The sequence below is a fragment of the Nerophis ophidion genome, linkage group LG14 (genome assembly GCF_033978795.1).
Source record: "Nerophis ophidion isolate RoL-2023_Sa linkage group LG14, RoL_Noph_v1.0, whole genome shotgun sequence".
Lineage (NCBI taxonomy): Eukaryota > Metazoa > Chordata > Actinopteri > Syngnathiformes > Syngnathidae > Nerophis > Nerophis ophidion.
Genome location: NC_084624.1, coordinates 47,191,843 through 47,216,266, shown reverse-complemented (window position 1 = coordinate 47,216,266; position 24,424 = coordinate 47,191,843). Strand labels below are relative to the sequence as shown.

At 42.5% G+C, this 24,424-nt stretch overlaps 1 protein-coding gene across 1 annotated transcript; it reads left to right on the top strand.

The window, feature by feature from the left end:
- Nucleotides 1-219: 219 nt before the first annotated feature.
- dcaf8 (DDB1 and CUL4 associated factor 8) lies at nucleotides 220-21,332 on the top strand. Its single transcript, XM_061920893.1, has 13 exons — nucleotides 220-516; nucleotides 2,162-2,233; nucleotides 2,305-2,361; nucleotides 7,331-7,986; nucleotides 12,175-12,315; nucleotides 12,379-12,473; nucleotides 14,515-14,625; nucleotides 14,695-14,825; nucleotides 14,895-15,002; nucleotides 15,065-15,195; nucleotides 18,456-18,575; nucleotides 19,743-19,859; nucleotides 19,975-21,332. Exons 2-13 carry the CDS (start codon nucleotides 2,197-2,199, stop codon nucleotides 20,080-20,082), a joined length of 1,812 nt encoding a protein of 603 aa, XP_061776877.1. The 5' UTR covers nucleotides 220-516; nucleotides 2,162-2,196; the 3' UTR covers nucleotides 20,083-21,332.
- Nucleotides 21,333-24,424: the final 3,092 nt, after the last annotated feature.

Sequence of the window (24,424 nt, the reverse complement as noted above, 5' to 3'; positions counted from 1 at the left end):
TATGACGTCACCAGAAGCTTAGGGCACACTAAACAGAAGCTCAATTGTAGTTCCGTTTGTAAACAATCTCATTAAATTGTGACAATGTGGTCAGTGTAACGGTATGGAATATAGACTAAAAAAAGACAGTTAAGTATTTTAATATATTCTGCGCTGCTACTTCTGGGTTTGAAAAAACAAAAAAACTGGCGTCACTACGTCACCGGAAACGTGACCAAAAAAGGAAGCGGCGGCTCAGTTGGGTCAAAACATAAACAGAAGAAGCAACCTTGTTTCTTCTTCTTCTCGCCGCGGGGAAGCTTATGCTGGCCGTCAACAATGTGGCGTCTTCGCCTCTTTTTGTCACAGCCTGCCCGCTAGAGAGGCGTTTTGCTAGCAAGCGGTGACGAAAGCGAAGCCGCAAAAAAACAAAAAAAAAACCAGATTAGGACTCAGCTATAAGAAGTGCGGAGCGTCGGGCCTGCGAGGCGAGCTAGCCTGTTAGCCGCGCTAGCCTGCAGCGGAGCTACCGAACAGGTGTTTAACAACAACGAGTGACAGCTGTTGATATTTGTTAACCTTGCACATGCGATCTTGTCACGGTATCATCATGTCGGTATCACACCATTGTGCTGTTACTCTGCTGTGCTGAGTAGGTAGACAAGTGCACGACTCAACAAAACAAAAGTGGGCCATTTCGTCAGGCCTGCACGTCAGTTTGGAACCGAGTTGTTTTAGTTATGCCGTCACAAAGCGTCTCTAGGTGTAGTCTGCATTCAGCATGGTGGCCAGCTGACCTAACATGCCAGTCTTAAATGCAAAACGAAACATCCATCCATTTTCTTCCACTTGTCCGAGGCTGGGTCGCGGGGGCAGCAGCCTAAGCAGGGAAGCCCTGACTTCCCTCTCCCCAGCCAGCTCTTCCCGGGGGATCGCGAGGCGTTCCCAGGCCAGCCGGGAGAGATAGTCTTCCCACCGTGTCCTGGGTCTTCCTCGTGGCCTCCTACTGGTTGGAGGTGTTCGGGTGGCATCCTGACCAGATACCAGAACCACCTCTTCTGGCTTTTCTCGATGTGGAGGAGCAGCGGCTTTACTTTGAGTTCCTCTCGGATGGCAGAGCTTCTCACCCTATCTCTAAGGGAGAGACCCGCCACCCGGCGGAGGAAACTCATTTGGGCCACTTGTACCCGTGATCTTGTCCTTCCATGACCCAAAGCTCGTGACCATAGGTGAGTGTGGGAACGTAGATCGACCGGTAAATTGGCTGTCCAAAATCGGGACCTAGGATGGACCGCTCGCCTGTGTATCGGTTGGGGACATCTCTGCGCTGCTGATCCGCCTCCGCTTGGGATGGTTTCCTGCTGGCTCCACTTTGGATGGGACTCTCGCGACTATATTGGATTCACTTTGGACTTGATTCTCACGGTTACTTTAGATCCACTATGGATTGGACTTTCACAATATCATGTTAGATCCACTCGACATCCATTGCTTTTGGTCCCCTTTAGGGGCGGGGGGGTTGCCCACATATGTGGTCCTCTCCAAGGTTTCTCATAGTCATCATGGTCGACGTCCCACTGGGGTGAGTTTTTCCTTGCCCTTATGTGGGCCCTACCGAGGATGTCGTTGTGGTTTGTGCAGCCTTTTGAGACACTTGTGATTTAGGGCTATATAAACAAACATTGATTGATTGATAAATTGAGAGTTTTGCCTTCCGGCTCAGCTCCTTCTTCACCACAACGGATCGATACAGCGTCCGCATTACTGAAGACGCCGCACCGATCCGCCTGTCAATCTCACGATCCACTCTTCCCTCACTTGTGAACAAGACTCCTAGGTACTTTAACTCCTCCACTTGGGGCAGGGTCTCCTCCCCAACCTGGAGATGGCACTCCCTTTTCCATGGACTCAGACTTGGAGGTGCTGATTCTCATTCCGGTCGCTTCACACTCTGCTGCGAACAGATCCAGTGAGAGGTGAAGATCCCGGATAGATGAAGCCATCATCTGCAAAAAGCAGAGACCTAATCCCGCGGCCACCAAACCGGAACCCCTCAACGCCTTGACTGCGCCTAGAAATTCTGTCCATAAACAAAAACTGAACAATGTTAACTTTTAGAGTTGACCACTTTCAGTTTCAGTTTGTGCAAATGTCTATAAATCACCTTTTGTGTGTGTGACAGACTCACCTTGGTAGCGACACACCGAGACTTCATTGATGGCGGAAAACGATGGCAAAGCCAAATCGCTCAACGGTAACAGCAATCGGTTTATTTTTAGGGGGTCTTTATTCTGATAGGTGTGTGTTTTTTTTTTCTTCCCTTAGGGGCTTCTGGAGAGGAGGAAGACCAAAAGGAAGAGGGCGCTTGCAAAAGCAAAAAAGGTACCGTGGAAATTATTTTACCATCTTTTTACAGGTGCTGGGTGGGCATTGGTGATAGAATTTGCAACAAGGAAGGTCGGAAACACGGTAGAGCGGCAAGGTTAAAGGCCCATGAAAGCCACTACTAGCGACCACGCAGTCTGATAGTTTATATATCAATGACGAAATCTTAAAGGCCTACTGAAATGAGATGTTCTTATTTAAACGGGGATAGCAGGTCCATTCTATGTGTCATACTTGATCATTTCGCCATATTGCCATATTTTCTTAGTAGAGAACATCCACAATAAAAGTTGGCAACTTTTGGTCGCTAATAAAAAAGCCTTGCCTGTACTGGAAGTAGCAGACGATGTGCGCGCGACGTCACGGGTTGTGGAGCTCCTCACATCTGAACATTGTTTATAATCATAGCCAGCAGCAGCGAGAGCGATTCGGACCAAGAAAGCGACAATTCCCCCATTATTTGAGCGAGGATGAAAGATTCGTGGATGAGGAAATTTAGAGTAAAGGACTAGGGAAAAAAAAGTAAAAAAAAAAAAAAAAAAGGTGATTGCAGTGGGAGCGATTCAGATGGCGTAGTGGGTAGAGCGGCCATACCAGAAACCTGAGGGTTGCAGGTTCGCTTCCCATCTATTAACATCCAAATCGCTGCCGTTGTGTCATTGGGCAGGACACTTCTCCCTTGCCCCCGGTGCCGCTCACACTGGTGAATGAATGATGAATGAATGATAGGTGGCGGTCGGAGGGGCCGTAGGCGCAAACTGGCAGCCACGCTTCCGTCAGTCTACAGATGTAGCTTACCACCACCAGGTGTGAATGAATGATGGGTTCCCACTTCTCTGTGAGCGCTTTGAGTCTCTAACAATAGAAAAGCACGATATAAATTTAATCCTTTATTATTATTATTTGTTATTATTAGACACATATACTAGGATAATTCTGGAAAATCCCTTATCTGCTTCTTGTGTTACTAGTGTTTAAGTGATTATCTTTGCGGTTGCCCTCAGCAACACAAACACAGCCGGTGTTTCCTGTTTATATTCCCGAAAGATGACGTGAAGCTTTACTATGGAACAGAGCGGTCAAGCGAACATGGTTCCCTACCACATTTTCGGTGAGAAAATGGTGGTAATAAGTCGGCTCTTACCGTAGACATGAACGGAGCTTGCGTCGTTCTTCGTGCACCTGTCAAAGAGGCAGCTGTGGACTCTCTTGCCTCCTCCGACCAGCCACCCCTGAACGTGGGATGCTTCCACCTTGGAGGAGAGGGGGAAAAAGCTCAGCCCGGGCCGAACGGCTGCCTTCGCTTCGCCTCGTCGGGAAACATGGTTTCCCTCAGAAACACTGGCGGTCACCACACCCCTACGACTTTCAGGTACGACCATATAATCTCATTAAAACACTAGTAAAACAATAAGCAGATAAGGGATTTTCCAGAATTATCCTAATAAATGTGTCTAATAACATCTGAATCGCTCCCACTGCCCTCGTCTTTTTTTTTCCAAGTCCTTCACTCTCACTATCCTCATCCACGAATCTTTCATCCTCGCTGAAATTAATGGAGAAATCGTCGCTTTCTCGGTCCGAATCGCTCTCGCTGCTGGTGGCCATGATTTTAAACAATGTTCAGATGTGAGGAGCTCCACAACCCGTGACGTCACGCGCACATCGTCTGCTACTTCCGGTACAGGCAAGGCTTTTTTATTTGCGACCAAAAGTTGTGAACTTTATCGTCGATGTTCTCTACTAAATCCTTTCAGCAAAAAATATGGCAATATCGCAAAATGATCAAGTATGACACATAGAATGGACCTGCTATCCCCGTTTAAATAAGAGAATCTCATTTCAGTAGGCCTTTAAAGGTTATGTTTGCAAATTCTAGGTTAAAATAGCACAAAATCTCACATATTTTTGTGGCCGAAGGACTCGTCATTTAAGTAGAAGACACGCATGCTATGATCTCGATTCATCCAACATTAGCGTTGTTGCCCTATGGGAAACCAGGTAACACGTGGCACACTGACAAAGCTTAACCTATTGTTACTATAACAATGTACAAGGTTACTATAGTTGGCTTCCCTTTCTGCCCCTCTATTTATCTGCTTTTCTTTGTATTTCAAGTTATCATTAAATATTTGTATTGTTGATAATAGAGGTAATTATTGTTATTATTCGTTATCAATAATGCTATTTCTATTGGTATTTGTATTGCTCTGTGTAGTGCACCGTATTTTTCGGTTTATAAGTTGCAGTTTTTTTCATATACTCCGGAGCGACTTATGTGAAATTATTTACACATTACTGTAAAATATTAAATAATATTATGTATCTCATTCGCAGAAGAGACAAAGAAAATGTCAGCAATCGTCTCACACACACGTCAACCAATAAGAATTCGGCGGGGGAGGGTCATGGCAGAAGTGCATTGTGGGTCATGGGATGCTAACTGCTATATGCTACTGCCGTAGCTATTAAAATGGATAATTTCAAAGTTGGCGGCAACTTATAAATACTGAGAAGGGCTGAACAAAAATGTCACCGAAAAGGAAATCATGTACTGCAGATTACAAGCTGGACGTAGTGAAATATGCAGCAGGAAACGACAAGAGTAAGCCGCGCATACCTTTGGAGTCGGCGGAGTTTAGAAGCGACATCGAGGAAGAAGATTTCATGGGATTTATGGATTAGGAGTGACAGTTTGGTAAAGGTATAGCATGTTCTATATGTTATAGTTATTTGAATGACTTACCATAATATGTTATGTTAACATAGCAGGCACCTTCTCAGTTGGTTATTTATGCCTCATATAACGTACACTTATTCAGCCTGTTGTTCACTATTCTTTATTTTGAATTGCCTTTCAAATGTCTATTCTTGGTGTTGGATTTTATCTAATACATTTCCCCCAAAAATGCGACTTATACTCCAGTGTGACGTATATATGTTTTTTTCCTTCTTTATTATGCATTATCTGCCGGTGCGACTTATACTCGGGAGCGATTTATAATCCGAAAAATAAGGTAATAATGCTTTTTGTCATTTCGGTATTTCACTAATGTTGAGGCTTGTGCAGCCCTTTGTGACACTCGTGATTTAGGGCTATATAAGTAAAGATGGATGGATTGATTGATGCTTTGCTATCACTTTTACCATCATATTTGTATATATTCTATTTGGTGATGTTGTTCTATTGTTATTGTTGTTGTCTCTTGTTTTATCCCTTATCCTCGTTTCTTGTACATGTCCTATTTCCTGATGTTGTTCTGTTGTTGTCTCTCTCTTATCCCCTAGTTGTCCCCGCAATTTCTCCCTTTGTCTGCGCCAAATAATAATATGAATCCATTTATTGATGCTTTGCTATCACTTTTACCATCATATTTGTACATATCCTATTTGGTGATGTTGTTCTATTGTTATTGTTGTTGTCTCTTGTTTTATCCCTTATCCTCGTTTCTTGTACATGTACGTGGCAGAGGGGTTAGTGCGTCTGCCTCACAATACGAAGGTCCTGCAGTCCTGGGTTCAATCCCAGGCTCGGGATCTTTCTGTGTGGAGTTTGCATGTTCTCCCCGTGAATGCGTGGGTTCCCTCTGGGTACTCCGGCTTCCTCCCACCTCCAAAGACATGCACCTGGGGATAGGTTGATTGGGAACACTAAATTGGCCCTAGTGTGTGAATGTGAGTGTGAATGTTGTCTGTCTATCTGTGTTGGCCCTGCGATGAGGGGGGGACTTGTCCAGGGTGTACCCCGCCTTCCACCCGATTGTAGCTGAGATAGGCGCCAGCGCCCCCCGCAACCCCGAAAGGGAATAAGCGGTAGAAAATGGATGGATGGCATTTAATAAAGTCAAATACAAATAAGGCATCAAGAGAAGTATCTCACACCTTTTTTTGTAAAGTACATTTGTACAGTAATCCTCTTTGTCCCCACAATTTCCCCCTCTGTCTTCCTCCCCTTCTACTCCGGCCCGGCTGCACCAAATAATAATATAATAAAGTCAAATACAAATGAGGCAACAAGAGAAGTATCCCACACCTTTCTTTTGTAAAGTACATTTGTACAGCCGATATGGGCATCTATATCAACTATATCAGTGGTTCTCAACCTTTTTTCAGTGATGTACCCCCTGGAAACATGTTTTTAATTCAAGTACCTCCTAATCAGAGCAAAGCATTTTTGGTTGAGAAAAACAGAAGAAGTTAAATACAGCACTATGTCATCAGTTTCTGATTTATTAAATTGTAAAACAGTGCAAAATATTTGTAGTGGTCTTTCTTGAACTATTTGGAAAAGAATGTATAATAATAACTAAAAACTTGTTGAAAAATAAACATGTGATTCAATTATAAATAAAGATTTCTACACATGGAAGTAATCATCAACTTAAAGTGCCCTCTTTGGGGATTGTAATAGAGATCCATCTGGATTCATCAACTTAATTCTAAACATTTCTTCACAAAAAAAGAAATCTTTAACATCAATATTTATGGAACATATCCACAAAAAATCTAGCTGTCAAGACTGAATATTGCATTGTTGTATTTTTTTTCACAGTTTATGAACTTACATTCATATTTTGTTGAAGTATTATTCAATGAATATATTTATAAATGATTTTTGAATTGTTGCTATTTTTAGTTATTTAAAAAAAATCTTACGTACCCCTTGGCATACCTTCAAATACCCCCACTGAACTATATGATTAGCCCGAGTAGCTGGACAGGACAAAAAAAATTAAATAAGTAAAAGTGTGGTGATAACCATAGACCTTGAAGTCGGGCTTACTATTATGCAGGGAAGTGTTTACTACAACATTGTAGAAGCAAGAATGATTAAAGAACAAAGTTAAAAGACTCACTGTAGTGCGTGTTTGTCACTGGGAAGATTCACACATCGGAACTCTTGAATCCATTTTCTTAGATGCAGCATTAACACCTTACTGTCGTATTGTTGGTGTACCCTAAAAAGACACAGGAGAAGCATCGGGAGACAAGAAGAAAGTGCCGGGGAAAAGTGAGCTGAAGGCAAACCAAGACACCGAGGTGGAGGACGATGAAGAAGACACAGACAGCATGGACGGCAGCGGTCTCTACTCGCTGACCGAGGACGGCCAGCGAGAGAGCGAAGGAGACGGACGAGACGGGTCGAAGGAGAAGGAAGGCGGGAGACGGGCCGCCCGGAAGAGGAACAGACCTTGTAGCGGAAGCAACAACAACAACTCCTCCTCCAGCTCGGATGAGGACGAAGAAGACGAGCAGAAAGACGAAGAAGAAGACGAGGAGGAGGAGGATGACAACGAGGCGATAGAGGCGTGGCTTGGCGCCGAGCTGAAAGACCTGCGCGGGCCCGTGTGGCGCGCCATCCCGTCGCTACGCTCCAGGGAGATCGGCCGGGAGGCGCAGCAGTTCGTGAGGCGGGTGTGCGGTGCCCGCGGCTTGGTGCAGAGGCTGGAGTTGCAGGGCCGGCTGGAGAGGCACTCGGGGTGCGTCAACACGCTGCACTTCAACCTGTCGGGCACGCGCCTCGCGTCCGGCAGTGATGACCTCAGAGTGGTCATCTGGGACTGGGCCATCAGGCGCGCCGAGCTGGAGTTCGACAGCGGACACAAAAGCAACGTCTTTCAGGTGAGAGATGTTCTCTGCAGTCAATGTCTCAAAAGCAAGCCAATATTTAAAGCTGCTGCAATTAAAATGAAACCATCATAATCAGAACGTTTTCCTTTTGGAACATGCAGTGCACTAATACAAACATGAACTGATATATTTCCACTTGAAGAAGTCGTAATGTTGAAAAAGAACTCACTGTGACTCCCATTTGTCGCGGCCTGCCACAAATTCACTTGGGCCGTTATTAATTAATTATCCATTCTTGCATCCATCTTCTTCCGTTTATCCGAGGTCGGGTCGCGGGGGAAGCAGCCTAAACAGGGAAGCCCAGACTTCCCTCTCCCCAGCCACTTCGTCCAGGTCTTCCCGGGGGATCCCGAGGCGTTCCCAGGACAGCCGGGAGACATAGTCTTTCCAACGTGTCCTGGGTCTTCCCCGTGGCCTCCTACCGGCTGGACGTGCCCTAAACACCTCCCTAGGGAGGCGTTCGGGTGGCATCCTGACCAGATGCCCGAACCACCTCATCTGGTTCCTCTCGATGTGGAGGAGCAGCGGCTTTACTTTGAGTTCCTCCCGGATGGCAGAGCTTCTCACCCTATCTCTAAGGGAGAAACCCACCACCTGGCGGAGGAAACTCATTTTGGCCACTTGTACCCGTGATCTTGTCATTTCAGTCATAACCCAAAGCTCATGACCATAGGTGAGGATGGGAACGTAGATCGACCGGTAAATTGAGAGCTTTGCCTTCCGGCTCAGCTCCTTCTTCACCACAACTGATCCATACAGCGTCCACATTACTGAAGACGCCGCACCGATCCGCCTGTTGATCTCACGATCCACTCTTCCCTCACTCGTGAACAAGACTCCAAGATACTTGAGCTCGTCCACTTGGAGCAAGATCTCCTCCCCGACCCGGAGATGGCCCTCCACCCTGTTCCGGGCGAGAACCATGGAGTGAGGATCCTGGCCAGATGAAGCCATCAGGACCACATCATCTGCAAAAAAAAGAAATATTATTAATTAACAATACATAAAACATTATGTATTGTATTTGCAGTTGTTTTGTCTATTATCATAATAGTTAGGTTGATGCGGATCATTTTTAATACGTTACCTTACTGTTACATGACAAGCCTCAGCTATTTTGTGTGTATGCAAGCAACCCCCGCCTCCACCCACAGAGACAAAGATAGCATAAACTGACAAGAGGTTTAACACAAGTGTATTTCATTCCGCCATAGATAACTTGAAAGGTTATCGGCAAACTTCCATCTACTTTCAGGAAACGTCGGGAATGGGATAACAAACCAGTGGCCACTTTTTAAGGCTTTGTGGAAGTCTGTGCTTTTCTTGTCTTTATTGATACATTTTCCATTACACATGAGGTGTCCAAAATATGGCCGTTTTTTTTTTTATGGTTAGTTATAATGTAACAAGAAAAAGATTACAATATTGTTTTTGTGTTTCCTTAACTTTTTGATATTATTTTCTACTGACATATTTGCTATTCTGTACACTCGTATTTGTTTATTTTTTACCCGGTTAAGTGTGTTTGAGTTGTGTGAAATTGCTCTATAAATAAAATTAGGGATGTCCGATGATATCGGACTGCCGATATTATCGGATGATAAATGATTTAAAATGAAATATCAGAAATTATCGGTTTCGGTTTCAAAATTATTTGTATCTGTTTCAAAAAGTAAAATGTATGACTGTCTAAAACACAGCTGTATGCAGTGGTACACGGACGTAGGGAGAAGTACAGAGTGCCAATGAACCTTACAGGCACTGCCTTAGTGTGCCGGCTAAATTAAATAATGTATACTGCTTTTCACTCACAAGTGAATGCCACGCATACTTGGTCAACAGTCATACAGGTCATACTGAGGGTGGCCGTATAAAGAACTTTAACACTGTAATATGCGCCACACTGTGAACCCACGCCAAACAAGAATGACAAAACACATTTCAGGAGAACATCCGCACCGTAACACAACACAACCAGTACCCAGAACCCCTTTCTGCACTAACTCTTCCAGGACGCTACAATATACACCCCCGCTACTCCCTATCCCCCACTTCAACCTCCTCATGCTCTCTGAGGGAGAGCATGTCCCAAATTCCAAGCTGCTGTTTTGAGGCATGTTAAAAAAATTATGCACTTTGTGACTTCAATAATAAATATGGCAGTGCCATGTTGGATTTTTTTTCCATAACTTGAGTTGATTTATTTTTGGAAAACCTTTTTACATTGTTTAATGGATCCAGCGGGGCATCACAACAAAATCAGGCATGATAATGTGTTAATTCCACAACTGTATGTATCGGTTTATATTGGAATCGGTAATCAAGAGTTGGACGATATCGGAATATCGGATATCGGCAAAAAAGCCGTTATTTGACATCTCTAATTGGAACGGTATTTATCGGGCCAATGTGACGAATTATGACATTACACCGATACATCTGGTTATATAAAAAACAGCTATGGACGGCGTGGCGCAGTGGAAGAGTGGCCGTGCGCAAACCGAGGGTCAGTGGTTCAAATCCCACCTAGAACCAACCTCGTCACGTCCGTTGTGTCCTGAGCAAGACACTTCACCCTTGCTCCTGATGGGTGCTGGTTGGCGCCTTGCATGGCAGCTCCCTCCATCAGTGTGTGAATGTGTGTGTGAATGGGTAAATGTGGAAGTAGTGTCAAAGCGCTTTGAGTACCTTGAAGGTAGAAAAGCGCTATACAAGTACAACCCATTTATCATTTATCTATGATAACAAGTTTAAAAAATGCTCCAATGAGGCGGGATTACTCATACTGGGCTATAGGTAGGTTAGGGTGGGGGAAATAAACTTCTCCTGAGTTAATTGTAAACAACCATGGCGTCAATCGGGTGGAACTTCTTTAGTTTCAGAGGAGGACTTTACACATGCTATTTGCACCAAATGTTCTGCAAACAATCCGCAGGGAGGGTAAAACATTGCGCATCAGAACATCAACTTTGTTCGCTACTACGGTGTTTTGAAAACCTACAACAACGCCCGCTGCTAAAGAAGCTGCCACAAAGAAAGGTAGGCACGAATTACAGTTAAATGTAAAAAAAATAAATACTCAATCATCAGTATCAGTCTTAAGAAGCAGGAAGTTATTTGTATAGGCTTGAAAAAAAATATTGTGCATCCCCTAATAACTCAAAATAACACATCGATTTGCCTTTTGAATATATTTATAAGGTTTTTTTTAGCCTTTTAAAAAAGCATGTGTTATAGCCATTTATGCAACTCAGACAATGACATCATCTTGGCCCACACCGACACAAATAGATTGCAGTTCTGTAGGAAACACAAATCCATCCATCCATTTCCTACTGCTTATTCCCTTTTGCGGTCTCGGGGGGCGCTGGCGTCTATCTTAGCTACAATCGGGCGGAAGGCGGGGTACACCCTGGACAAGTCGCCGCCTCCATCACAGGACCAACACAGATAGACAGACAACATTCACACTCACATTCTCACACGGGCCAATTTAGTGTTGCCAATCAACCTATCCCCAGGTGCATGTCTTTGGAGGTGGGAGGAAGCCGGAGTACCCACGCATTCACGGGGAGAACATGCAAACTCCACACAGAAAGATCCCGAGCCTGGGATTGAACCCAGGACTGCAGGACCTTCGTATTGTGAGGCAGACGCACTAACCCCTCTTCCACCGTGAACACAAATCATAATAATATAATAATGGTAAATAACACAAGATCGTATCAAATGTGACTATCATTGGCAACTTCAATTGGTTTAACTTGACGTGTTCTTATGTCAAAAGAAAATGACATTATCTCCACATTTTGTGAGTGTTTTATTCTTTAGTTCAGGTGTTTATTTTTCGGCCAAAAGTACAACTATTAATTATAGAAAGACTTTAATAGATAACAGGAAATACTTGAATATTTGATCATTAGAATACATTATTAACTATTTCACCCAAACATTAAAATAAAAGGCAGGGAAGCCTGACTAAATGCTTCACATTCAAAGGTCAGCCCACAGATTGTTGTGGAACAATATGAACAAGAAAAGCAGTTTTAACGTACTGGACAGGAGTGTGCAAACATGCAAGCTTGATGAACCTCATTCCATCCACTTACCACTATTCAGTGTTGTGGCTTTGACTATATTGCTGATGAGGTGTTTGGGTGTGTCACTATGCACCCACAGGCTAAGTTCCTGCCCCACAGCGGTGACTCCACCTTGGCCATGTGCGCCCGAGACGGTCAGATCCGGGTGGCCGAACTCTCAGCAACACAGCGCTGCAAGAACACCAAGAGAGTGGCGCAGCACAAAGGCGCCGCGCACAAGGTGAGTGTCTTACACGCCATTTCGCACTATGACGTTTCTCACCGTTGTCTTGTTTTATTCCAGCTGGCCCTTGAGCCTGACTCTCCCTGCTCCTTCCTATCAGCGGGAGAAGACGCCGTGGTGTTTGGAATTGACCTAAGGCTCGACCGGCCCGCCAAGTGAGCGCAAATTTTGTTACATTTCGTTTAACACATTTTAGCTCAAAGCCAAATGCGATACTGCCGTCTGGTGTAATGAGCAAACACCCGGCTCACTGCAATATGTCCGATTATGACGACACCGTATGCACCAGTTAGGGCTGGGCGATATGACCTTTTTTTAATATCTCGATATTTTTAGGCCATGTCACGATACACGATATATATCTCCATACTTTGCCTTAGCCTTGTATTAACACTTGATGCATATAATCACAGCAGTATGATGACTCTATGTGTCTACATTCAAACATTCTTCTTCATACTGCATTCATATATGCTACTTTTAAACTTTCATGCAGAGAGGGAAATCACAACTAAGTCAATTTAGCAAAACTGTATTTATTAAAGGGGAACATTATCACAATTTCAAAAGGGTTAAAAACAATAAAAATCAGTTCCCAGTGGCTTGTTCTATTTTTTGAAGTTTTTAAAAAAAATTTACCGGTCTCGGAATATCCCTAAATAAAGCTTTAAAGTGCCTTATTTTCGCTCTCTGCGAAGACACTGTTGTGACGTCACACAGTGCTGCCAACGTAAACAAACAATGGGAATACCACAGCAAGATATAGCGACATTAGCTCGGATTCAAACTCGGATTTCAGCGACTTAAGCGATTCAACAGATTACGCATGTATTAAAACAGATGGTTGGTGTATGAAAGTATTGAAGAAGAAACTGAAGCTATTGAGCGAATTCATAGTCATAGCATGGCCGAATAGCTGCGTTAGCATCGCCGGTAAAATGTGCGGACCAAACGATCAGGACTTTCGCATCTTTTGACACTGGAGCAACTTAAATTCGTCGATTGGTAAGTGTTTTTTTCGCATTAAATGAGATTGGAAGGAAACGTAATATAGTTGCAAATGCATCTACAGGATATCCATACATCTCTGTACCATGTCTGCTTTAGCACCTTACGGTAAATAGCAAGTTAGCATCGATTAGCGTAGCATGTTAGCATCGATTAGCTGGCAGTCAACATCAACAAAACTCACCTTTGTGATTTCATTGACTATAGTTGCAAATGCATCTGCAGGTTATCCATACATCTCTGTGCCATGTCTGCCTTAGCATCGCCGGTAAAATGTGGGGACACTCTGGCACATTCAATGGGGGTCTGGCGGCAGACACTTTGGCATCTTCGGGCCAGTGGTGCAACTTGAATCCCTCCCTGTTAGTGTTGTTACACCCTCCGACAACACACCGTCGAGGCATGATGTCTCCAAGGTTCCAAAAAATAGACAAAAAAACAGAAAATAACAGAGCTGTGACCCGGTGTTTGTAATGTGTTGAAAATGAAAATGGCGGCTGTGTTACCTCGGCGACGTCACATTCTGACGTCATCGCCTCCAGCGCGATAAACAGAAAGGCGTTTAATTTGCCAAAATTCACCCATTTAGAGTTCGGAAATCGGTTAAAAAAATAGATGGTCTTTTTTCTGCACCATCAAGGTATATATTGACACTTGCATAGGTCTGCTGATAATGTTCCCCTTTAAACAGTTACTAAGCAGTTGATAGTATTTGTTCTGTGTCGTGTTTGTGTCTCCTTTCAATTGCTCTGTTTATTGCAGTTCTGAGTGTTGCTGGGTTAGGTTTGGTTTTGGAATTGGATTGCATTGTTATGCTATAGCTGTGTATTGTTTTGTTGGATTGATAAAAAAAATTTGATATTTTTAAAAATGAGAATCGATTCTGAATCACGCAACATGAGAATCGCGATTCAAATTCGAATCGATTTTTTTCCCATACCCCTAATATATATATATATATATATATATACACACACACACACACACCCCCGCTAACCCAACCCTGCCCCCCAGCTCCTGAATTCGGAGGTCTCAAGGTTGGCAGGTATGAGTAACAGTAGCACTGGTATCCGTGGTATCAGTAGCAGTATAGGCCCGATGACCTTATGTCCAAACACTTTTGTCCATATCTGCTATTATGAAAGATGTTTTTGCTGACAGGGTGTTTTTTATTGCTTTGTGTGGCAGTAAGCTGGTGGTGGTGAAGGAGGGTGACAAAAAGGTGGGCCTCTACACCATCTTTGTCAACCCAGCCAAGACGCACCAATTTGCTGTGGGCGGGAGGGACCAATATGTCAGGTATGCATCATGATCATGATGATGATGATGGCTCGAGACTTCATGTTGGTGTTATTACTGGCTCTGTAGGATTTACGACCAGAGGAAGATCAACGAGAACGACAATAATGGCGTGCTGAAAAAGTTCTGCCCTTCCCACCTGGTGTCGAGCGAGTCCAAAACAAACATCACCTGTCTGGTGTACAGCCACGACGGCTCAGGTGCGCACAATTCAAACAAGGAAAGTTTTGACGGCTTGAAAATGTTTCAAATCTGCCGCGTGCGTGCAGAGCTGCTGGCCAGTTACAACGATGAGGACATCTACCTGTTCGACTCCAACCACAGCGACGGCGCAGACTACTGCCGGAGATTTAAGGGACACCGCAACAACGCCACAGGTGGGACAAGCCCCGTTGACTTTTAGACCATCGAGAGAAACTCCTTCACGTCTTTCTGGCAGTGAAGGGCGTCAACTTCTACGGGCCAAGCAGCGAGTTTGTGGTCAGCGGGAGCGACTGCGGACACATCTACCTGTGGGACAAACATTCAGCTCGCATCGTCCAATTCATGGAGGGGGACATCGGGGGTGTGGTGAGTAGCACCTGTGTCAATAATTCAAATGTAATTTTCCTGTAATTGTTTAAAAGTACTTTTAGTAAGCTTTACAGTAGAGATGTCCGATAATATCAGCCTGTCGATATAATCGGCCGATAAATGCTTTAAAATGTGATATCGGAAATTATCGGTATCTGTTTCAAAAAGTAAAATGTATGACTTTTTAAAACCCGTAGGTACACGGACATAGGGAGAAGTAAAAAGCACCAATAAACCTTAAAGGCACTGCCTTTGCGTGCCGACCCAATCACATAATATCTACGACTTATCTCACACACACACACAAATAAATGCCACGCATACTTGGTCAACAGCCACACAGGTCACACTGAGGGTGGCCGTATAGACAACTTTAACACTGTTACAAATATGCGCCACACTGTGAACCCACACCTAACAAGAATGACAAACACATTTCGGGAGAACATCCGCACCGTAACACAAAAACACAACAGAACAAATGCCCAGAACCCCTTGCAGCACTAACTATTCCGGGACGCTACAATATACACCCGCCCACCTCAACCTCAGCATGCTCTCTCAGGGAGAGCATATCCCAAATTCCAAGCTGCTGTTTTGAGGTATGTAAAAAAATAAATAATAATGCACTTTGTGACTTTAATAATAAATATGGCAGTTGGCATTTTTTCCCATAACTTGGGTTGATTTATTTTGGAAAACCTTGTTACATTGTATAATGCATCCAACAAAATTAGGCATAATAATGTGTTAATTCCACGACTGTATATATCGGTATCGGTTGATATCGGTAATTAAGAGTTGGACAATATCGGATATGGGCAAAAAACCCATTATCAGACATCTCTGCTTTACAGGGATCACGCCGTTTTGTGTGTGCGTGTGTGGCTTTAATGCAAATGAGCTGTAATTCTCTAAGAAGTGCACTTACCCACTTTTAACATACACACTGTAACTGCACTCATCCCACATAACAGATGTCATGTCACATTACAACAACATAAACATTGTCAGCCACACTAGCATGTGAGCTACATGCTAACAGTGCATTTTAACAGCTACATCATGTTAGGTTAGCTTAATTACTGAGGAAAAAAAATAATGCTCAAACTTACAAATCCTACATCTGTAACCGACTGACAAATAGGTGGCATACCTCCAAAATCATTTTTAAGGGGGTCCTACTATGAAAAACGGTCCGTGTACATTCCTTTTTATCTATTTCCAATTCTTAAATGCAAATCAAAATACTAATTTCAAGCCATTTTTTAGTATTTTCATTTCTGAAACAAAAATTGGACAACTATCGTAGAAATGTCCGACAATGGCTTTTTTGCCGATATCCCGATATCAACCGATATATACAGTTGTGGAGTTAACAGGTTGTGATGCCCTGCTGGATGCATCAAACAATGTAATAAGCATGTAACTACAGTCCGCCGCTAAATCTGTAAGTGCAATTTAAAACTCTACTATGCAAAGCGAAAGCCATTTATCAACAACACCCAGAAACGCTGCCAGCTTCGCTGGGCCCGAGCTCATCTAAGATGGACTGATGGAAAGTAGGAAAGTGTTCTGTGGTCTGACGAGTCCACATTTCAAATTGTTTTTGGAAACTGTGTACGTATTGTCTTCCAAAACAAAGAGGAAAAGAACCATAGGTGCAAAGTTCATAAGCCAGCATTTTTGATGGTATGGGGATGTATTAGTGCCCAAGGCATGGGTAACTTACACATCTGTGAAGGCACCATTAATGCTGAAAGGTACATACAGGTTTTGGAGCAACATATATTGTCATCCAGGCAATGTTATGGATGCCCCTGCTTATTTCAGTAAGACAATGCCAAGCCACGTGTTAAAACAGCATGACTTCATAGTAAAAGAGTGCAGGTACTAGACTGGTTTGCATGTAGTCCCATTGAAAATGTGTGGCGTATTATGAAGCCTAAAACAACTAAAACTATACATCAAGCAAGAACGGGAAATAATTCCACCTGAAAAGCTTCAAAAATGTGTCTCCTCAGTTCCCAAATGTTTACTGAGTGTTGTTAAAAGGAAAGGCCATGTAACACAGTGGTAAAAATGCCCCAGTGCCAACTTTTTTTACAATGTGTTGCTGCCATTACATTTTAGGTTAATAATCATTTGCAACAAAAAAAAAAATTAGTTTTTCAGTTTGAACATTAAATATCTTGTCTTTGCGGTCTATTCAATTAAATATAAGTTGAAAAGAATTACCAAATCATTGTATTCTGTTTTTATTTACCATTTACACAACGTGGCAGCTTTACTGGTTTTGGGATTTGTAGAAAAAAAAAATGCGTCTTTCAAAGTTTTAGCAAAGCATGCTTTTTTTTTTATGCAAATTGGTGGGCGTATACATTTATTATCTAGCCAGTGGCGGGTTTGAAGCTATATCGTGTCCGGAAGGATGTCAATGTCATGAAAAGCCTCTACTTCAAAAGCGAGCAAAAGAGTTAAGTTCTTGTGTGTTGCTACTAAAAAGGCTCTTCTTAGTGCAGTGGTTCTCAAATGGGGGTACTTGAAGGTATGCTAAGGGGTATGTGAGATTTTTTAAAAATATATTTTTTTAAAATAACAACAATTCCAAAATCCTTTATAAATATATTTATTGAATAATCAACAAAATATGAATGTAAGTTCATAAACTGAAAAGAAATGCAACAATGCAATATTCAGTGTTGACAGCTAGATTTTTTGTGGACATTTTCCATAAATATTGATGTTAAAGATTTATTTTTTTGTGGAGAAATATTTAGAATTAAGTTGATGAATCCAGATGGATCTCTATTACAATCCCCAAAGAGGGCACTTTAAGTTGATTACTTCTATGTGGAGAAATCTTTATTTATAATTGAATCGCTTGTTTATTTTTCAACAAGTTTTTAGCTATTTTCATATCTTTTTTTCCAAATAGTTCAAGAAAGACCACTACAAATAAACAATATTTCGCACTGTTATACAATTTAATAAATCAGAAACTGATGACATAGTGCTGTATTTTACTTCTTTATCTCTTTTTTTCAACCCAAAATGCTTTGCTCTGATTAGGGGGTACTTGAATTAAAAAAAAAATGTTCACAGGGGGTACATCACTGAAAAAAGGTTGAGAACCACTGCTCTAGTGACATGTTACTGTTAAAAGAGCACTTATGACAGCACATCGCTGCAAAAAAAGGGGACCTAAAATGATTCCACAAGGGTTTGAAGGTAACTTATGTACTCATGTGGCATAGGTGAACTGCTTGGAGCCTCATCCCCACCTGCCTGGAATGGCCACCAGCGGCCTGGATCACGACATCAAACTATGGGCGCCTACCGCCGAGACCCCCACTGGACTGAAGGGCCTCAAAGAGGTAAGCGACCCATTTCTAATTGTCACTTTCAAAGGCCTACTGAAAGCCACTACTAGCGACCACGCAGTCTGATAGTTTATATATCAATGATGAAATATTAACATTGCAACACATGCCAATACGGCCTTTTTAGTTTACTAAATTGTAATTTAAATTTCGCACAAAGTATCCTGCTGAAAACGTCGTGGTATGATGACGCGTGCGCGTGACGTCACGGATTGTAGCGGACATTTTGATCCAGCACCGATCACAGCTATAAGTGGTCTGCGTTAATCGCATAATTACACAGTATTCTGGACATCTGTGTTGCTGAATCTTTTGCAATTTGTTCAATTAATAATGGCGACGTCAAATAAGAAAGATGTAGGTGGGAAGCGGTGTATTTTGGCCACCTTTAGCAACACAAACACAGCCGGTGTTTCCTTGTTTACATTCGGCTCTTACCGTAGACATGAGCGGAGAGTTTGCGTCGTTCCTCCTGCAGCTGTGGACTCTCTTGCCTCCTCCTACCGACCGTCGGATGCTTACACCGTGGTGGGGGGAAAAAAAATCTCAGCCCGACTACCTTGCCTCGTCAAGAAACTGGGCCTCTCTCGGAGACACTGGCGGTCGCCACACCCCTCCGACTTTCAGGTACCACCATATAGTCTCACTAAAACCCTAGTAACACAATTAGCAGAGAAGGGATTTTCCAGAATTATCCTAGTAAATGTGTCTAATAACATCTGAATCGCTCCCACTGCCCTTGTCTTTTTTTTCTTCTTTTTTCTAATCCTTCACTGTCACTTTCCTCATCCACAAATCTTTCATCTTCGCTCAAATTAATGGGGAAATCGTCGCTTTCTCGGTCCGAATCGCTCTCGCTGCTGGTGGCCATGATTGTAAACAATGTTCAGATGTGAGGAGCGCCACAACCCGTGACATCACACGCACATCGTCTGCTACTTCCGGTACAGGCAAGGCTTTTTTATTAGCGACCAAAAGTTGCGAACTTTATCGTGGATGTTCTCTACTAAATCCTTTTAGCAAAAATATGTCAATATGGCGAAATGATGAAGTATGACACATAGAATGGACCTGCTATCCCCGTGTAAATAAGAAAATCTCATTTCAGTAGGCCTTTAAGCAGACCACAATAAACGGTATGTCTTTTTAACGCACCTGAAGGTGATGAAGAAGAACAAGCGGGAGCGTGATGAGGACAGCGTGCGGCACGGCGATCAGTACGACACGCAGCTGCTGTGGTTCCTCATGAGGCACATGAGGAACAGGCGGCCCCCCAGGGTAACTACAATAAAACAACCACATGATCAAACTTTCATCCATACACAAACATAAGAACCTTTGTATTATGCCAACGCTTGAATTTGGATCTGATTGTACCTAATATTGTGACCAGACCCGCCGCGAGGGCGCCGACGCCGACACCGACGAGTCCTGGAGCTCGCCGGACAGTTCGGACGAAGAGGAGGGGGGTCAGGATCACGTACAGTGCATGTCGTCCTGAACCCCAATCCACGGTCACTGTCCTGTGGGAAAACATGTAGCTCCCCAAAAATGGAAATATGGAATTACATGCTTTGCAATGGAGTGACGATGCATCTACACACACACACTTTATTGCCCTTGTATTAACACACACACACACACACACACACACACACACACACACGCAGCCTTCTGCTGCCCAGGGAGGGAGAACCAGTCTCCAAATTTGTCGTCCAAAAAGGCCGCAAACATGTATGATGATACCTGCTTCTCACTGGCGTTTTTTTTTTTCTTCTTCTGGCACGTACACATTTCAGACATAGCGAGAGGTGCAGCGCCATAGTGAAATCCCCCTTTTCTTTCCGACCTGAAACGACCTCTTGTACCCTACACCAGCACGTAGACCCGCCCCTTCTTGATCATACACCTTTTTTTTGGGCCACGCCCACCCCACAATTGAAGCACGTTGAATCAGGGATCTTGTAGTTCAGCACAAATGTGCAAAGTGATTTTTTGTTGTTGCTTTTTTTTGTGGGCTAGGTGCTGATTTTTGCATCTTTTTGTTGCACTTGAGCCTTTCTGACGAGACTCGGAAGGAAGGAAGTCTTATTTTGTTGCTTCCAGTTGCCCTTCCTTCTCATCCCTCTATCCTGGACAGGAAACCCATTCTTAATCGTGGAGCTTTTTTTTTTTTTTGTTCATTGGTTTTGTTCCTCTGCAGAATTAGAACCAAATCATGCGGTTTGCTGGCACCCACAATCTTTAGTCCAAAAGAGGGAAGGTGGTTGTTTAGGGGGGGGGGCTTGAAGAAGTGTGCTCGCCCGTTCTTTGTTGTGTGAGAGCGATGAAGACAAGCTTTTTTTTCTCGTTTTTCGAGAACTCCAGTTATGTAGTTTAAATTTAATTGTACATAATATAAATATGAAAACTGTAAAAAAATAAAAATAAAAAGGATTAAAAGATGCTGTTTAATTCTAAAAAGCAAAAATAAGATGTCAAAATCAGTTTGATTGGTCGCAGAGGTTTATATTCGATACAAAGACAAAACACTTTTAAGAAAAATAACTTGATGCACCTTTTCACCTCCTTTGACTGTTTTATTACAGTATTAAGCGTTAAATGGTTCTTGTGGAAAGCAAACTAAAGTTATTTGGTCAATCTTTTTTCCCTACAACCACCACGCAACGCAGTCCATTACAACATAACTACTGGTTCAGTTGGAAATATGTTCAAATATTTGTGCAATAAAAAAAAATACAGTACTCTTGATCCTGCTTCTTGTCCTGGTCGCAATTATTCTATTGGTTTAAACATTTTAGTTTCAAATGTTTTATGTCCTTTATAGGGAGGATTCACAATACAGTCTGTTGATTGGTTCCCGGCCTGAGTGGGGATTAACCATAAATTAAACAAAGACATGCACCTGGGGATAAGTTGATTGGCAACACTAAATGGTCCCTAGCGTTTGAATGTTGTCCGTCTATCGGTGTTGGCATTGCGATGAGGTGGCGACTTGTCCAGGGTGTACACCGCCTTCCGCCCAAATGTAGCTGAGATAGGCACCAACTAAATTCGATGGATGGATGAATATTTTCATAGCTATAGCATACAATCCTGTCTACAGCCCTCTAAACAGATTTAAAAAATTAGGCCTTTACACTCATTTAATACATTATAATAGACTTAAGACTTACTGTACTGACTTTTAGAACCGTGATCTCTTGGCCACTTGTAGTTCATTTAGCCATTTGTATGCTTGAAAATGCTTAGTTTAGGCCAAAAATAAATAGAATATGCTTTAAAACCAAGCTGCTAGGGGTGTAACGGTACACAAAAATTTTGGTTCGGTACGTACCTCAATTTAGAGGTCACGGTTCAGTGCATTTTCGGTACAGTAAGAAAACAACAAAATATACATTTTTGGGGTATTTATTTACCAAATTTGCAACTCCAAAAATATTTTTCTTAGTGGAATATTTGATGTGAAGTAATGGGAACCTTGGATAGGTCAATAATTCTTAATAACAATGATTTTGATTCAATATGTTTTGACAGTTTAAAAAAAAAATAACAGCTTTGTTTTATTAGTCAACATTGCAACTTTTTCTAAATTACATTTGCCCTTTTAAGCTTTTTTATTTCACTTTTAATAGTATTATTACCGTGGGCCTTTAAAACATTAACTGTGGGCACCCCAGCTATAGATAATGAAAAAATCAAATCTGATAAATATATGGGTAAAAAGCAGAGCCTGGCGACGCATGCGCGTTTATCATAACTCTCTCACTCTCTCTGTCTCTGCCCCTCCCTCACGAATGCAGCTGCTTGCACAATTTGTTTGGTTTTTAACCCCTTCTTAACCCTGAACGTTCATTGAAAATACACGCAACCCTAACTTTAAATGCCGGACATTTGAGGCATTTAAGAAACTCCACCCGGACAGCCCCGCAAAAGAGGACATATCCGCTGAAAAGTGGAGGTATGGTCAGTCTATCGTAGCCCGGTCGCTGCTAGCATGCCGTGTGTTGAGCCTCGGTGAGCATTGTTTACACAACGTGCAGTACGCTACTTAATATGTCCGTGTCAAAACTCGTTCGATACACCTCCGAACCGGATCGAAACCCCTGTACCGAAACGGTTCAATACGAATACACGTACCGTTACACCCCTACAAGCTGCAGACTCAAAGCGTGATGTAGCGAGGTGCGACTGTAGTCCATAAACACCACTGGGATGAACTAAAACAGGCCTGGGCAATTATTTTGACTCGGGTGCCACATTTAGAAAAAAAAATGTGTGTGGGGGCCGTTATATCTATTTTTATGAACACTAATACAAAACCTCACAATAATGTGTGATTGAATGCTAAAAAACGTTATGACAGACCACCTTAAAAAACATAATTATACATTTTTCTATGAAGGTTAAAACGCTGAATATTGACAAAATATGAACATAACACCCCCTTTCGATCGAAACATTTTACAATCAAGGGAAACGCAACAATATGTTGAGGTTCATTTAGCCTACTGACGTGTATTTATAAATGGTTGATTTATATAGGATAGTAAGGTAGTGTGTTACCTGACAAGTTTCGGCTACCTTGCTTCTGCAGCCTTCATCAGAGGTGTCACGTGATGTTAGTGTGAGGTTGTCTGTGCGTGTTATACCAGGGGACGCCGCCATCCGGATGGTACAATCCATATAACGTCACAGACAAGGCTGCAGAAGCAAGGTAGCCGAAACTTGTCAGGTACAACACTTTACCTTACTAGCCTATATAAATTAACCATTTATAAAAAATGCAACAAACAGTGAAATATGAACGCAAAGGGTACAAAATAAACCCGTCTACAATCTGATATTGCTGATAAATCACTAAACTTTAGAACTTTGTTGCGAAAATCTCCATCAGTGTCTGTGGAAACACTACCCACCCACACTGCTTGGTGCCTAGTCTGAGCTGCTGTGACTCTACATTACCATAGTAACTAATTAGATGACCATAGTACAAACCCCGTTTCCATATGAGTTAGGAAATTGTGTTAGATGTAAATATAAACGCAATACAATGATTTGCAAATCATTTTCAACCCATATTCAGTTGAATATGCTACAAAGACAACATATTTGATGTTCAAACTGATAAACTTTTTTTTTTTTGCAAATCATTAACTTTAGAATTTGATGCCAGCTACACATGACAAAGAAGTTGGGAAAGGTGGCAATAAACACTGATAAAGTAGAGGAATGCTCATCAAACACTTATTTGGAACATCCCACAGGTGTGCAGGCTAATTGGGAACAGGTGGGTGCCATGATTGGGTATAAAAACAGCTTCCCAAAAAATGCTCAGTCTTTCACAAGAAAGGATGGGGCGAGGTACACCCCTTTGTCCACAACTGCGTGAGCAAACAGTTTAAGAACAATGTTTCTCAAAGTGCAATTGCAAGAAATTTAGGGATGTCAACATAAACGGTCCATAATATCATGAAAAGGTTCAGAGAATCTTGAGAAATCACTCCACGTAAGCGGCATGGCCGGAAACCAACATTGAATGACCGTGACCTTCAATCCCTCAGACGGCACTGTATCAAAAACTGACATCAATCCCTAAAGGATATCATCACATGCGCTCAGGAACACTTCAGAAAACCACTGTCACTAAATACTGCTCGTCGCTACATCTGTTAGTGCAAGTTAAAGCTCTACTATACAAAGCGAAAACCATTTATCAACAACATCCAGAAACGCCACAGGCTTCTCTGGGCCCGAGATCATCTAAGATGGACTGATGCAAAATAGAAAAGTGTTCTGACGAGTCCACATTTCAAATTTTTTGGGGAAATATTCGACATTGT